Genomic DNA, 16,602 nt, shown 5'->3' on the forward strand with positions numbered 1-16,602 from the left:
TTCTGATTCTGTAATTTAACCTGTTCTTCAGAAGTCAAACTGAATAGGCAGATTTGCCAGCTAACAAACATTTCTTTTTCTGGCAAGGTGACCAGTATTCAGATCACAGTTACTGAAGCATAACAAGCAGAGGACTGACAGATTCAAATTTTAAAGGCACTTTAAATACAGAACCAAATATTCAAATCAGAATTTGGTTTTCTTTATAGAATAAAACTATCAAGAACTGGTGGCTACAAGCATCTCTCTTATGCATTAAGGTTACAATCAAATATAGGAGCTTGCTGAAGAAAGGAACAAGACTAGTACCTGATGCTTGTGATTTGCTAGTCATTGGAGTAGGCAGGCTCTGCTCCCGTGGGGCCTGTCCTCCTTGTGAGTTCTTGTCCCACAGATTCACATTCTTGTAGTTGTAACTGCTGGGATCTCCCCACGCTGAAGTGCCATCATCAATATCCATTTTTCGACTGATTGACTGTGGAGAAGGTTCTTCCCAGCCACTAGGCTCCTCCTCTTTGGGGGCAGCTGGCTGTGGTCCATTGTTCCAGTTTGGGTTTGGAGGCCGCCCATTACTGGGGGTTTGGGGCGGTGGACCCCAGGAACCAGAAGACTCCTGCTGTTGCTGCTGGTGCTGTTGCTGCTGCTTGTTCCAGGAGTTGGGCTGTCGACCCGTCTCGTTCCATGTTGAAGTTCTTTTACAATCGTCCCATCCACCCTTTGAAGCAGAGCTTGTATTTGCACCATTACCCCAAGTTCCAATCTCACTTTGCCCACCTTCACCCCAACCAGACACTGGCTTGTTTCCTGCACTTTCCCAGTTACTGTTTTTTGTTTGGTCAACTTCCTCTCCCCAACCGTTCTTTCCAGAAGACCATCCTTGATTACTCTGCCGTCCACCCCACCCCTGATCCTTACTCGAGCTGTCATTCCAAGAGGAAGATGATTTTTCTTCTTGCCTTCCTCCTCCCCAATTAGAAGAATTGGAGTTCTTATAGTCATTCCATCCTCCAGAATTTTTGGGGTCCTTCCACTCCGTTGGGGTTGAGAGCTCACCCCATCCAGACTTGTTTTGATTGCTTTGGCTGGGTACGTCGCCCCAGCCCCCTGAGTTCTTTGTCTGTGTGGCAGAGCTCTCCCACCCCTCAGTTCCTTTATCAGACTTCCCCTCGGGTCGTGGCATCTCTTCAATATCCCACACGGTATCTTGCTTAATTTGAGTCTGGCCCCAGCCGGTGTTGGAAAGCACTCGGGGGTCCAAGTCAGTCCTGCTCAGCAACGTCTGCAGGACTGCCTGGCAATCAGGATGCGTGGGCCTGTACGATCGGCGTCCAGAATTGTGACTGTCACTACTTCCTGCTTTGTGGTTGCTTCCAGTGCTTTGACCTCCAACCTCACTTCCTGCAGAGCTGGAAGATCTTCCCCAACAGGGAGCCTGGGAATTGCCTTGGTTTTCAGGAAGAGGGTGGCCTTTTTGATTGTCCCATGCTCCAGTGCTAGAATTTGGTTGGTTTGGACCACTCCACTCTCCAATCTTCAGTTCATCAGACCCAGACAGCTGTTTCCATTCTCCCTGAGAGACCCCAGATGTTAATTTGTTCCCTTCACCCCATTTGCTTTCGTTTGCATGCTGAGGGCCAAAGTTCCAAGACCCACCACCCGTAGACCGGTTATTGTTATCCCAAGAATCACTTCTTGACCCATTAGGTTTTTGAACAGAAGCTCCTTTCCAGGAGTCCTCTCTATCCTTTCCATTGTTCCCATGGTTTCCAGAATTGCTCTGCCCAGAGACTGTTTCAGTTCCAGAAGACCCCCTAGCTGTACCCCAAGATCCAACACTCCCAGTCTTTCTTTCTCCAGTGCTTTGAGAAGGGGTGTCAGTGCTCCTGGAAGGGTTCCCCAAGCCCATTTCAAAGGGCATTCCCTTATTCTCCATAGGGTTTGGTGAACTTAAGTTCAAGGAGTTAGTGTTTCCATTTTTTGGTCCATCAGTGTTATGAATTTGAGCCTGTTCTCTGCCAGAGACAAAGTTAACACCCGCATTTTCCATCTTTGACTGCTGTTCCCTAGAGGTCTGACCTACTGTGCTAATCTGTGCATTGGAGCTACCACTATCAGATTCCAGAGTTCCTTTTCTAGAATTGCCCTCTTGAACCAGTGCTGGCCAAGCAGATGGGTTGCTATTTGGGTTAAAGTTGCTGAAACCAGAACCGGGACTGATTCTGTCTTGTCCACTCAAGTTCCTCCAATTACCTAGTCCATTGTTACTCTCGGCAGCAGGGTTGGAAGATTGAACAGATTTAGCCTTGGGATCAGATTTCCAGGCCCCAAGATTACATTCGTTTCCAGCGCTTCCAGACTGGCACTGGCTTCCTTTTCCTTTGTTACTAGTGGTGCTTCCTGGCAGAGCGTTCTTCTCCAAGCCAGGGTTCGAGGCACTGTTGTTATCGGTGGTGTTTTCGGAAGAAGACTCAGCATCTTTGCTGGCAATACAAGGCCACTCTTCCATGTCAGACCCGTCTACAATCACCTTGTCCCAGATGTGAGTTGGGTTGGCGTTGGTGCCGCTGTTGGAGGAGGCTCCAGGACCCCAAGTGGAATTTGCATAATTTGAAGCAGCAGCACCTCCAATTGCTGAATCTAAAAGAAAATAAACCAAGAAAACACCCAAAAAGGTGTAATTAGTAAGCTGGGTTACTTACAAGCATAGAACATCAGATTTTTGACATCAGTTATCCCACTTATTTTGCAGAGCATAAACTCCATAGTAACAGCTGCAGCAGTATTCATAAGTGAATATATACTAATACTACCAGTACTGGCTCATATGACAGCTTCCATGAAAATAAGGCAAACAGCTTAAAAAACTGGGTGACTCCCCTCCCAGACTCAATTCCTATGTTATATATTCCAAAGTAAAGATCACAATTTCTGGTTGCTGATACTTTCAATGGAAGATAAGATCAGCTTTCAGTGCCTGTCTGAGGCTTCCAATTCTTAGCTTAAACAATGAACATCCAGTGAATGCCTTCCAGATCCCCCTTCACTGAGGGCCACCAATGAGGATCCAGACTTTACAACCGAAGTTGAAACTCCCTTGTAGGCTTTGAATATTGATGAACAGTAGTTTGTCTTCAACCACTAAGTCCCACCCACCAAGATCCAAAAGATCAAGCAGTTTCCAAGTACATTCTGTTCCTTCTGTTGCTTTAACCTCAATGCAAACGGAACAATAGCAAGGAAGTATGACTCTACTGATATTTTTATCCGTCTATCTTTTTAGCACAGAGTAACCCTTTTTTTTTCCTTCCAATTAAAAAAATTTTCTGATTACACAGATCACAGGAAGAACTTAAAGAGGACAGACAAAGACAAGCTCAAAAGACTGCAAGGTTGCAAGGTTTTGAACTTAGAAATGGTTCAGACAATGAATGATGCACAGGCAGCTCTGAACATAGCAAGATCTTCAAATCAGTGGCTTTAACAGAACATTTAATTGCTGTAAAGACGTTCTAAAAGTACTAAGACTGGGGTGCTTGCTCACATGCAATAGCATGCTAAGACACAATTTAATGGACTGTTTCATGAAACCAGCCTTCCTTTGCTGCTTTTGACAGTGGCAATAATCATAACTAAGAAAGACTTTTCACCAATAAAATTTAAACCTTTTTGTCCAAAACTGTCTTGCATGCCCTGAATTACCATTGGTATTGGAAGAATTACATAGATCACCCATCATCTCAGTCTCCTGTATCGGTATGAGACAATAGTATCTTTGGTGTCATCTTTCAGGACACTAGTTTTGCCAGAAGGATTTCAATCCTGGGAGAAACAGGTCGATGTGAAGAAGGATTATGTGTTGACTTTTGATATTATCCTCAGCAACACCACCTATGACCATCTAGTGAATATAAAAATGTAAGCAAGTAGGTAAGCTGCATGGTCCTCCCCACTGCGAACCTGTCTTTGTTTTCTTTCACATGGCATGAATTTAACCACAGTATCAGTGCATACATGCTCGACCAAATTGGGCCAAAACTGAGTTCAGTTTGTCAACAGCCAGATATGAGGTGGGATCAGTGATGTACGAGGCAGATAACACTGCACTTCCATAAGCAGTTTGTCTAATAGAGAGACACAGTCCTCGTGTCTCTCTTGTCCACCTGCTCCTTCCCACTCCTCTGGCACACCTACACTCTCATATGCTGGTGTCCAATGCTCTCACAGATATTCAGTTGGGTGAACAGGCAAAAGTCATCCAGACTGAAATCAGTTTTAAAACAAACCTGATGTAATTTTAATACAAGTCAGATCCCCAATCCAGTTAACTCGTTATGGAGCAGAAAAATGGATGGGGTGAGGCAGGTCTCAAGGACTCCCATCTTTCCTGGCACTCCTGACTTACACCAGGATAATGCAACTAACCACTGGCTAATACAGCCCAACTAGTACCCTCTTAGTTGTTAATGCACCATTAAATGAAGTGTAAAAATATGAGAATGTGTAACATCAAATTTCAACCTCAAGTTGAACCTTAGGTGTCAAATAAATACATACAACTTAAGGAGCTGCTCAAAATACTTCAAAATGGTCCATATACAGTACACCCAACGGCAAAAAATTTTGCTCATGAGAAGTTTTGAAAACTTTTAGAATGCTTCACTAACACAAATTTTTCTTAGTCAGTCTACTGTAATAACTGAAGGCATACCAGTACAGGATTTTACATAGGAACCACAGACTTCAGTCCATGTTTTGTTTCAGGTGTTTCATCAAAAAAAGTTATCTCCAAGACATCTGTTTTTAAGCTGATAAGTAAAAATTCTGCCATTGTAGTTTGACGTTCACCTTCTTCTTTATTAAACAGCAATTGTCAAAGACAAGATAAATACTCTGTCAAACAGGGATTCACTACAAATGAATTCAAGTAGTGAAGCCAGAAAACAAATGGAATTATTATTTTTCCTAGAATCCTATTTATTAATGACAGCCAACCCACCTAGCTGACTTCATTCTGTATAAGTCACCTGTTTTTAATTCTAAATCACAGAGAACTAAAAAAGTTTGATTTCCACAATGGTAAAAAAATCATGATCCCATTGATCTGGCATGATTTTCAAAGAAAACTCAGATATACTGGTATTGTTATTTTCTTCTTGACTTGCAAGTATTTAATATGTCTTTTTACAAAATCCTTATTGTTAGAACTGAAGCCGTCCTTGACTTCACAGGTCACCTAACTCTTTTTTTAAAAGGCAGATATTTTGAGTGGAATTTTGCTTGTTCTGCTATTATAATTAAAGATGAAATTACAGCTACTGCAATTCACCAAGGGTCTAAAAAACTCAAGAGCAGCTTTAACTTCCCCATGCTCACCAAACAACCCTAAAATCAATTTATCTTCTGGAATACAAAATGAATGGAAAAGTAAAAACAGAACAGTCACCACTTGAACAAAAAGGCTTATCTGAGTACAAAGGATTACTACCAAAAAACAGAAGTGAGGAGCAATAGGTCGCCTTTGTGTTTCATCCAGACAAGATGTGACAGACACCTGCCCTTTGCAGACCTGGCATCTACATGCCTGTTTTACGAGACAATACAAAAATGTGACAAGACAGGAAATTCATGTCAAAGAAACCTGAAGAGCCATTAGGAACTACTCAGTAACAACCATAAAATGCTGTTTATTTATGCCTCCTGTTTACCTTGCTGCAGAACATTTCAGCAACCAATTAAAACCACTCAAAACATACTTGAAAAAATTAAACCTCTTGTTCCATCTAGTAATAAAAATTATATCCACGGCTGCCAACAGAAGCCTGAAACAGCAGAAGCTTCCCAAAAGCAACCTGAGTTCTGTTATATTATGCCAGGCTTATGTACAATTTCAGCCACCCCTTTTGTGCCACGCACCAACGCCTTCCTTTGCTATCATTTATGATCATCACTTGCCTGTTGCAGTCCCACTGTCGCTCTGCAGCAGTGCTCCTGTCACTGGTTGTGCGTTGTTTGGGTTTGCTCCTGGCGCTGCTGGGGAGGGAGGCCCTGCTCCACCCCCAAGGAGCATGCAGGATGGCGGAGGGGGCTGCCCACGTTTCAGTAACACTTTGTGGTCCTGCTGGCAGCGGAATCGCGGCGGCACCTCCCGAGGCATGTAGCGGGCGGCGCTTGGCGGTTGTCCGTTCGGCACTGCCACCCTCTTGGCATTGTTGCCACCATTGACTGGTGGCGATGGAGAGTTGCCAATTGGGCTGGCAGCCACTGGTTGGCTTAAACTTGGTTTCGTCACTTCGGGCACTGAAAAACAGGAAGGATGAAAATCACAAGTTTTTCCACTTAAACCTGTGCTAGCTACAAGAACTCACTGTGACTCTTCATTTTCATTATCTAATCTCTGAAATACTGTGGAGCTTCCATCTTCTAAACAACCAAAAACAATTTAAAGAAGCAGGAATAAGCAGTAGCAGCAGACATTTCGCTCCCATGAGCAACTCTGTAGTCTAGGATGAAAGTCTACATTCATCAATTTTGCTCTAAGCCCAAAATTTCTTGCAAATGTGAAGTTGGCAACGAATATACCCTAGACAGTGACTAATTTTAAAATATGAGCAGTCAAACGTAACTGGCTCCACCATCCTGATCTTCAGTTGGCTTTTGGATTGTTATGCATCACCATCTTAATGGGAAATCTGAAATCAGAACCCAAGCTTTCGCCTGTTTACTAGGCAGCACAGCCGCTGCCTAACCAAACAGAAAGATGGGAAATAATCTGCCTCCTTTTGGATTCAGAGGTAACAAATCTGAGTTGCTGCTGTTTGTGCTGCTCTTCAGCAAGGCAGTAATACCTGACTCTCACCCAAAAGACAGTCCTACACAGAGCAACTGTTTTGGCTCACTTCAGGTTACCCTGCTGGTCACCATGTGCCTCTACAAGCAAAGACAAGCTGCTCCTCAGGTCTATTAAGTACTGGAGAAGAAAACCACAAATCCTTGAGAAGCTAACACCAACACAAAATCTGCTCAAGAGACTCTAGACAAATTAAGCACAATTAGTAAAACTTTTACAACTGTGAGATCAACACAAGTGGGTCTCTCTTCAGCAACATGAATGCACTGTTAACCACATTTTACTTTTTAAGGGCTTTCCAATTTCTCTAGATAGGCTTCATTGCCCAAACCCCAAAAAGTTCTTGTTAGCCATAAAATCAAGTTACTATTTTAGTGCTTTTCTTTCACTAGTGGCAATTTCCCCACAAAATTGATCAAAAACTGATACATAAAGCAAGATTAAATATATTTTTACAACAGCTACATTATTTAGTTCAAATTTCAAGATCCTCATTTATCAGTCCTGTCTTCTCTATTGGACTTCTATGTGCCTGAATTTAAGTTTCCAAACCCAAGAAACTTCCATGCATTTTGGTACCTCTCTACAAGCAGCACTTTTGCTGTCTTTCATTCCCTTTATAAAGGTGGTTTCAGTCTTGGTTATTTGTCTAAAACTGTTGCAAAACAGAGAACTGAGTATTTCAGCTAACCTATCTTGTCCACAATCTTCATTTTTTCTTCAAGTATTTGGATGCTGACAACACATCTGCAGAATAGTTGTAGCTTCTCCATTTTAATCACCTCAACTTATTTCTTCTGAATACTCATATTCAGTGTTTCATCTTTGCTCATATGCCCCCTTCCTTTTCTAAAAGTTTTGGTAAAGATCTGAATCTTGGCTCAACTCAATAAAAGTACTCCTTAGGAACAAAGATTCTTACCTTTGGTTTTTTGATCTGTGACCTGCAAATTAAGAGCAAGAATGTAAATAGAGTTTTAAGCAGTGCAAAACAAACATTGAACATGTGCTAAATCACAGTCTTAATAAATTAGCAAAATAACAGAGTTTGTTGTTCAACGAAAACAACCAACTGATTAACTACAAAAGTCTAAACAGTATTCCTAGTTATATACATATATATATACATATATATCAAAGGTTTTCAGAAGTGTTACAACTTCTAGAATAACTCTGCCTGATGCAGAAGTCACTGGCAGAAACTATCATACTCCACTCATTATTTTAATTACTCAATCCTCCTCCTCATCCCAAACATGGCTTCCAAATCACAAATAAACACATCCCATAGCATTACAGTTCTCACAGATTTTGGAGATGAAGTATTTCAGTTCAAGTGTAACAAAGCCTTCCTTCTATTGAGAGTATCCTTACAGTAGACTGTTGGGGCCTGAAGTAACCACAGCAGTCTGTCTCTCTGCCATCTTCCCATTTCACCTTTCCTGGAACATCTCTTCCAAGGAGAAGTAACTCTAAACCTTACTGGATTCATTTCTACATTTACAAAGAGTACCAGCAACACCTATAAAGTAAATGCACTGAAAGCAACAAGAAGTCAATGACTGAAATGAGTATTCATGCTGGCCAACAAACTCAATATGGGTTTGTATTTGTATCTGTACCCTACATTGTTTCAGCACAGCAGATTTCAAGCTACAGCAGTGACAAACACATCGCTGGTATATTCTCTGGAATTGTGTGTATTGTAGCATTTTTTGAACCTGTCCATCATGAGTTCCACTACACAATAATGAAAAACCCTAAAGATCATCATGTGTCAGGTTCTATGACACCTATTCTTAAAAGAAATTGCTGAACTAGTCCATATTTCTGGAAAGCACACAGCAACAATATAGAATAATGAAAGCACAAGTAAAAAAGCAGTTTATTGTTGAAACTAACCAAGCCAGAACTCCTTTGTACAGTAAAGAATAAAAAGACAAACTGCACTAAATTGCTATGGCATTGTTTACTTTGGAAAGATGAAAACTGCAAGATGCAAAGTGGAACATTCACTAAAATACAAAATCTTAAGCATTGTAACCTCACAGACATACACTATCCCAAAGCCTCAAGGACAATAAAAATGTATCTGGGCCAAAACCATGTCTGTACCAAGCCACACATCAATTTTCAACTTCACTTATGAAAAATCCTGTATGCATCAAATGACATCACCTTCTGTGACAGTTAAAGATTCTGTTACATGCTTAATTGACCCTGATGCTTGGCTACTAAAGGAAAAGAGGAAAAAATATTAATTAGCACAATCTGGTAATGCTGATATGTTTGCTATAGTCAACAGTAGACACATTTAGTAAATTAGTAACTTGTCTACTTGGATAAAAAACATTTTACTGAATCCTTGAAAAATTCTACACGATAAACACAAATTACTCTAGACAAAAAAAAAAAAACCAAAACAAAACCTTCTGCCTGTATTGTCTCTCTCTCCTAGTCAAAATTATGTGGTTTTGTGATTGCTTACATCTAAAATTCAAAAGCTGAAAAAAATATCACAATGTCTCATATTTACAGCTGTCATCTCTCTGTGGGCAACCTACGAGCATCAGCAGGGCGGGAGCAGACACAGTGAATGGCAAGCTGGAATAAATCTCAGCCTACTGAGGAGCTACCAAACAGCTCCCTGGACACCAACCACAGGTATATTTAAGCTGTGAACCTGTTTGTCTAACTTCCCTCAAGGCGATTTTTTTTTAATTTTATTTTTTAAGTTTCAGATGATCCAGACAGAACAATTGTTTCATGTTAAACAAATTCAGTTTGAAAATGATAGCCTGAAATCATTGCTGCTTATTTGGTGAACACTTCCACAGCCAGTAAGAATGAACACACACATTTATATTTTGTTCATTTGGCTGCCCACTTTGCTATTCTTACCTATCTCCAGCTATTGCTGTCAAGTTTGGCTTCTAAGAGATAAAATTATTTATCTTTATCCTTCCTGAGAGTGTGGCAGAATATGTACTGAACAACTTACAAAGTGAGAGACCACACAGGAAAGCTGGCAAATCTCTTTCGTATTCAAAGCACCAATTCCTCAATAAACACAGCACTGTTATCAAGATGATCAGTACAGCCTTTTCAAGTTTCCCTTTTATCACTCAATATCAGCACATAATCTTCAAGTCTTTACTCCTTATTCATAAGTGTCTGCTCTTTCTGGTTTCTACATACCTTTTTTGTACTTGAACATTAAACAGCACCACCACCAAGGCAAAAAGACACTGGAGAGACCTTATCCGTAGCAACTGCTCTGTTGCACTGTTATTTGGGGATGAATCAATTGGATGAAGACAACTGACACACATTTATCCACACCCAGTTTAAACTGATGGACTCAAATTGGTGAAAAAGCCCTGGATAAGTCAAGATTTAACTAAGGTTGGCGCTGTCTGCTCTCAGCAGAGACCCACAGAATGTAAGAGTGAACACTGTGATTTTTCATCACCTGATCTGTTACTGAAGTAACTGAAAAACAGAGTACTGAAAAAAAGTAAAGCTTTTTGCTCTCAGTTTCACATCATCATTGAGGTTGGAAAGAACAGCCTCTGGAAATCAAATCCATAGTTCCCACCTGTCCTCTAATCCACACCTGTCCTCCACCTGGCCCCAAGAGGCTTCTCAATTAGAAACAGAATCATCAAAACTGGATTGCACAGGATCATGTGAAACTCAGCTTTGAGCATCTAAAGACAGGGGCAGCACCACAACCTCTCTGGGAAACCTGTTTCAATGATGGCCCAGCCACATACACACACAAAAAAGGAGTCTTTTTATGATTAGGCAGACTTTGAATATGTACATAACACATTATGCTTTGCACGGTGGAGAAGAGCCTGCCTCCATCTTTTTACTCCCTTCCACAAAATATTAATGTACATTGGTGAGATCTCCTGAGCCTCCTCTCCTCCAGGAGGAACAGTCATAACACTCCCAGCCTCTCCTCATTTGTCAGATCCTCCAGTCCCTTAATCATCTCAAAGGCCTTTTGCTGGACTTGCTCCAGGGTGGGTGCACCTATCCTACACTGGGAAGCCCAGAAAGGATTTTACTGGCAAAAAGCATGGATAACACCCTAAGAGACTCAAGCTCCTGTGTCAAGTTAATTCCTAGGACAACCTGCCAGATGCTTTGTGCAAAACAGACCTTCTAGTACACCCAGTTTCAAACTTGTTTTCTTAGCAGAACCAATTTTTGGTGACTTACAAATTCTCCACAACTCAGACTTGAACTGGCAGACTTCAGCAATAGTGCTATTTGCTACAGAAAATGTAAAATGCAAGTAACTTATACTTAGCACAAAACATAAACAGAATCTTCAGTAGTAAATATTTCATATAAACTTTCTTAATGATATTTTAGAAAAAGGATCTTCCTGCTCTAATAAATATTTACTCAGCTTTACTGCAAGAATTGCAAAAGCCCATCAGTATTTAAATCCACAAATACCTCAAACAAGTAGCAGTTGTGTAGAGGGAGATCCAAAGAAGCCATATTAAGTAACTTAAACACTTGATATCAAAAAAATTCTTTCATTTTACATAGTACTCTAAGGAGAAGAAATATCCAAGTTAAACATTAAAGTACCAGGAAAATGATGCAAAAAAGATTCTTTAAAGAAGCATCACTCTAAGACTGGTGTCTTTAAAGTGCTTTTAAAGAGCACCACTTTTCACCAATCCGTTTTTAAGTTCAAACACAAAAATTTTAACATCTTATTACCACCACTATTTATGTTTCAGCTGGATAAAAGAATTCAAATATCAAAACTCACCTTCTGAGCAGAGTCCTTCTTTTTCTTATCCTCCTTCTTCCTTTTCTTGTCTTCCATTAACTGTTCTTCCCTTTCTTGCTCCTTCTCTCTGCCAAAACACGAGAAACAATGGTCTGAGTACAATCAAGTTGTGTAAGAGCCACACAGACCATAAACCTCTTCCCTGCAAGAGAGACAGTCAAGTTATCACACTCCTCTTATCATATTTCATTTCTAGCTGTGGGTTTCCATCCAATTGTGATAAGAAAAGCACCTTCCAGCTCAGTATGGCCACAATCATGCCACATGCTGCATAAAGGAAAATTCCTTTTTTCAGATCAGGTCTGTTATGGCAGTTTCCCACATAAATTAATCACACAGCTGATAACAGAAAATATCTTCAAGACATTTTGGCCAAAGTACTCCTATAATTGGGTCATGCTATTATTTAACGAAGAGTCTCATGAATCTTTTCATGTGGTAAAAAAAAAGGGAAGTTATAATTTAATATAAGATAGTTTGGTCTGATACAACATTTATCTTCACAAGGGGAAGAGATTATTCTATTGCCTGTAGCTATGTCACTTGTAAGAGACTAGAAGTGTCACATCAAATCAAACCTATCATTTATTATACAAATCTCTAATTTAATTTCTAGGCTATTGTATCCACCCACAGAATTTTTGTGATGAAACTTGTAATATAAATTACTTTCCAGGGAATCTATTTTTTCCCACAAGAACATTCTTTCAAAAAAAGGGGAAAAAAATACATGCAGCTGCTATTGTTGCCAAGCCATCATCTTGTTGCTATGTTCTGTATTAAATATGAAAGTACCATGGAATAGTTAATTTACTGCATACATACTATTGGCTGAGCTGTTTCTATGGTGAATCACATTTTTGTTAACCAGTTCTCTTCACCTCCTTATAAAGAAATTTAAGGCCAAATTTACAGCTTACTTGGAGTAATTTCTTTTTATAGGGAAAGATTAAGACAAAGATCATTAATGTAAAAAGATGATTCGACAGATGAGGAGAAGGATCAGAGACTCTACAAATGGGAACCAACTAACAACTATATTCCACAATCTTTAAGAAGAAAATTTTATAAAAATCAGAACAGTGTTAAAAACACAACTAGAGTTTATAACAGTACTGAACAATTTTTTGTTTTTACACCTAAATCAAAGGACTTTTTTGACCACAGTTTAAAAAAAGAGTTGAGTTAGCTTTGCTGTCATGTTGTACAGACTTTTCCTTGAATTGCATCTATACAGTGAAGGTAAAAGAAATGTCCTTCTTTTCATTTTCACTCATTACTCCAAAGCCAGAGTGCAAAGAGACATTTACACAACTGATTCCTACAAAAGTATTTTGAGATGCTATGTATTAACAGCTTCCTGATTGAGGACTTCCAAGAACTCTCTAAATGACCAAGGTCCTATAGAGAGTAATAAATTACTTTGTGGTTTCCTGAAGCTGGGCTCCCTTTCTTCATGGATGGATAACATTGATAAGGGCAAGATGAGCCCTTAGTAACAACACCCTGAGGTTATCACCAAATACAATTACTACACTTTTTACAGTGAGACAGAGTTTTTTATTTTCTTTGAGCCATAGATTGTGAGCAGGATGAAAAAGCTCTCCTGCGACACCCTCATCATTCTAAGTTGCTACTTTTACTATGTTTACTACTTTCATCTTGTCAAGCTATGTATGCCTTTTGGGCTGCAGTGCATGTTACAACTATACACTATTTCCAAAAAACTTTCTTGCAGCAGGCAAATGTTTAAAAAGAAGTTTTAAAGGAGATGTCTCAAAAGAGCTGCTGAAAAATGGTAGGATCAAAATACAAAATGACTTCCATTAACTGCTTGGCACACAGGCAGCTTTCTACTTAAAAGCACTTTCCTTACTTTTGTGAGCAGATGAGAAAGGAATAGGAAAGAAAGAGAAAAGAACCACATTCACAATCACAGCTGAAACTACGGCTTACAGTGACATACAGCCTTAAAAGGATTCCAGGACAAAAGATCCATAGCCTGAAAGTAATCACCTAGTTATGGTCTGCCTTTGTGATAAATTTAGGACATGGAGATTGCAATTGCTGCTGCCTTGTTTTTTGATCTGTACGGACTAAGGCTGCAGAGAAGCCCTTTTGCTTTGCATGACAACCTCCCCTTCTGCTCTTTTAGTAGAGATTTAATATTCCATTGGGTGCAACCTCAACAACCACAACACAGCAGCAACCAACACTTGGTTTACTTCATTTACCAAAACTTTATTTAGGCTTCAATTCACGTAAGCTCTACTAAGGTGGAAGGGCCCTATGAGAACACTTGGGCTGCACCACACGCAGGAGACCACGGAGCTCCTGACAAAGCGCTGAGCGAAACCTCACCAACACGTCAGAGGTACAAAGTTACACTTTCCAAATGACAGAGCAAGAAGAGATGCTACGGACACACTAACAAGGTACAACCACGGTGAAAGTTCACTGAACTAGAAGGATAAGCATCTTATTGTTATTCTGGGGAACACGAGTGCCGTCTTCCCAATTCTACTCTTCGATGCATTTCACCAACATTTGTTTTGTGATCGATGATTTTCCTCTTCAGCTGATTGCAAGATGCTTGTTGAATAAAAGTTTAACTTGCAGCGTTAATGTTCTGAGAAATTCAACATCAACAAAGCTTTCAATCACCTCCTCGATTTATTCCAGAGATAATGCTGCCCATTAGCATCTCATTAGCCAAAAGCCAGTTCTTCCTGGCCTGCTGAAACTCAGGGTCCATCATGTGCTTTCCAGTAAACAGCTGCTCACACTGAGGAGATCAACAGGGGGAGAAAACCCATCAACTGCAAGCAGAGTGAATTTAGAGTAATACAATGGGGTGTGGTTCCGGGTTTTGTTATGAGCACACTGTAATGGGAACACGGACACACCACAACCCTGAAGAGGAAGTCTGCTAAATAGCAATCAGCAGCCAGCTTTTTAATCTGGTTTTTTTTTCCAAGAAAACATGTGTTGATCTAAAAATATGACCTAATTGCACTTTAAGATCTCCCACAAAATCTTAGAATCAACATAACTGAGAAGTATTTTAGAAGTATATTACAGATTTTCATTCCAAGTGTTTAAAGTAAGGCATATTAACAGTTTACAGATTATGAGAAACTGTAAATTGTAATCCAAAACGTTATCTTCATTCTAAAAAACGCAAACCCAAATAAACCCAGTATCTATGATGCATTACACCTTATCTATGTTCTTAAAACAACCTCTTCTGCCTATGTCAAAAGAAATTATTTTAGAGAAAAGAGGTTTTTTTCCACTAGTTAACTAGAGGCATAACAGAAAACAGTTGAGAAGCCCATGTTATCAAAACATCCATTTTAGGGGGGGAAAAAAAAAAGCAAAACCAGACATTCAAGAAACAAGTTCTCCCTCAAAACAATTTACCTGTTTTGGAAATGGTTAATTTCCTGTAAAATTCTAATACTAATTTTTCCCGAAAATTCTATTTTAGAGATTGTTCTGACAACATGATGGGCTTAAGGCACAGGTAGAGGACAGAAGTTGCGTTCAAAGGCAGCTCTTGTCACAAACTGAACTGTGAGACGAGATGACGCGCCACATATTGCACACTATCTGCTGCCAGCACACTTTGATAGGCAGAGATAAAGCGTCACACAGTATTAGTCTACACAAACCCCATAATCCTCTAAGGTCACCCTCAAACTAAAACTGCACAAAAAAGGTAAAAGTGAAACGAAGAAATGAAAACTCATAGAATGGCACTTTAGTGCATGCAACTCCCAGTTCCTTTCGTGACACGCCAGGACAATGGTGTGAGAGTCTGGAAGCTCCTCACAGGTGAAGATGTGCACTACCAGTACTGTGAGTCCTCCTCCCTCCTCCTGACCTCACACTTTACCTCATTTCAGCACAGTCAACTTGAGTTAGCTACACTGTGACACACGAGTGGCAATAAACTTCTACAGGTGCACGCTGCTCTTTGTGTTGTGATAAGCATAGGGCAATTTACAAACCTGCTTCCAAATTGTGAGCCAACTTGTGCATCCTCTTTCAGAACACTGGGATTCTGAAACCACACTTGCAGGACCAGAAGCATTTTTATATCTATATAGCTCCCATGTCACCTGAACTGCCAAGTCTTCCCTCAAGCCATCAGCCACAACTAGCCAGAACTAAAGCCTTCACCATAAGCAGACAATGATTCGCATGCACAGACCACTGTCACTTAGAAGCAAAACCTGAGCTATTAATAACTTTCTTACAGATAAACCTCTAGTGATCCAAAATATCAGACCACAAATATATTTCAAGTCTTTTGGAAACAGCTGGAAAGACTCAAAACTTGATTAAACCAGAAATTTATCCAACAATAAGGTATCCAATATTGGTCCAGATTTGAAGCAAAAGGATTTCAAGTGAACTACAAGCACCTAACTTCTCAACATTGCTCAAAGCTTTCTCTGTATTAAGTTATATAGCCTGGATATCAGCAGAATGAGGCATCACACACTGGTGTCTCAGATGTGTTGCAAAACACCTTTTAACAAGTTCAAGTCCAGGTGCAACTTCCACAACAGAAGCTCCCTTCACTCCACACAGGGACCAAATCTCTTACAGCCAAGTGAAATGTCTTCAACAGTGCTATTTCACGAACACCTTGCTGCTGCCACTGGCAAGTGGTTTTCATTTACTTCCATTTTATTTCCCTTCACCAAGCTCTGTCCTTGACCTTCACTTGATTGGACTTTTTCTGGAACTTAGATGAGTGTATGGGAAGCAAATTCAACTCACAGTAATGCATTAAAAAGCATAAAATTATTACAACTACGGGTCATAAGCAATGAAGAAAAGGCACAGTACCAACTCCCAAGTGAGTTCTTTGAGGTGCAAGCCCTTCTTGCTGCAGCAATGAACACTGGCAGCCTACAGCTTGAAA

At 40.1% G+C, this 16,602-nt stretch overlaps 1 protein-coding gene across 5 annotated transcripts in view; it reads right to left on the minus strand.

The window, feature by feature from the left end:
- Positions 1-16,602, minus strand: part of TNRC6B (trinucleotide repeat containing adaptor 6B) — a 120,405-nt gene that overhangs the window by 29,910 nt on the left and 73,893 nt on the right. For all 5 annotated transcript variants that reach the window (XM_064702355.1, XM_064702359.1, XM_064702357.1 and 2 more), the window contains 4 exons: positions 11,646-11,733; positions 7,770-7,791; positions 5,953-6,297; positions 310-2,637 (listed from right to left, as the gene is read on the minus strand). In XM_064702355.1, the coding sequence (XP_064558425.1) occupies positions 310-2,637; positions 5,953-6,297; positions 7,770-7,791; positions 11,646-11,733 (2,783 nt within the window). The remainder of the gene's footprint in view (positions 1-309; positions 2,638-5,952; positions 6,298-7,769; positions 7,792-11,645; positions 11,734-16,602) is intronic.

Source organism: Zonotrichia leucophrys, chromosome 1A (genome assembly GCF_028769735.1).
Source record: "Zonotrichia leucophrys gambelii isolate GWCS_2022_RI chromosome 1A, RI_Zleu_2.0, whole genome shotgun sequence".
Classification (NCBI taxonomy): domain Eukaryota; kingdom Metazoa; phylum Chordata; class Aves; order Passeriformes; family Passerellidae; genus Zonotrichia; species Zonotrichia leucophrys.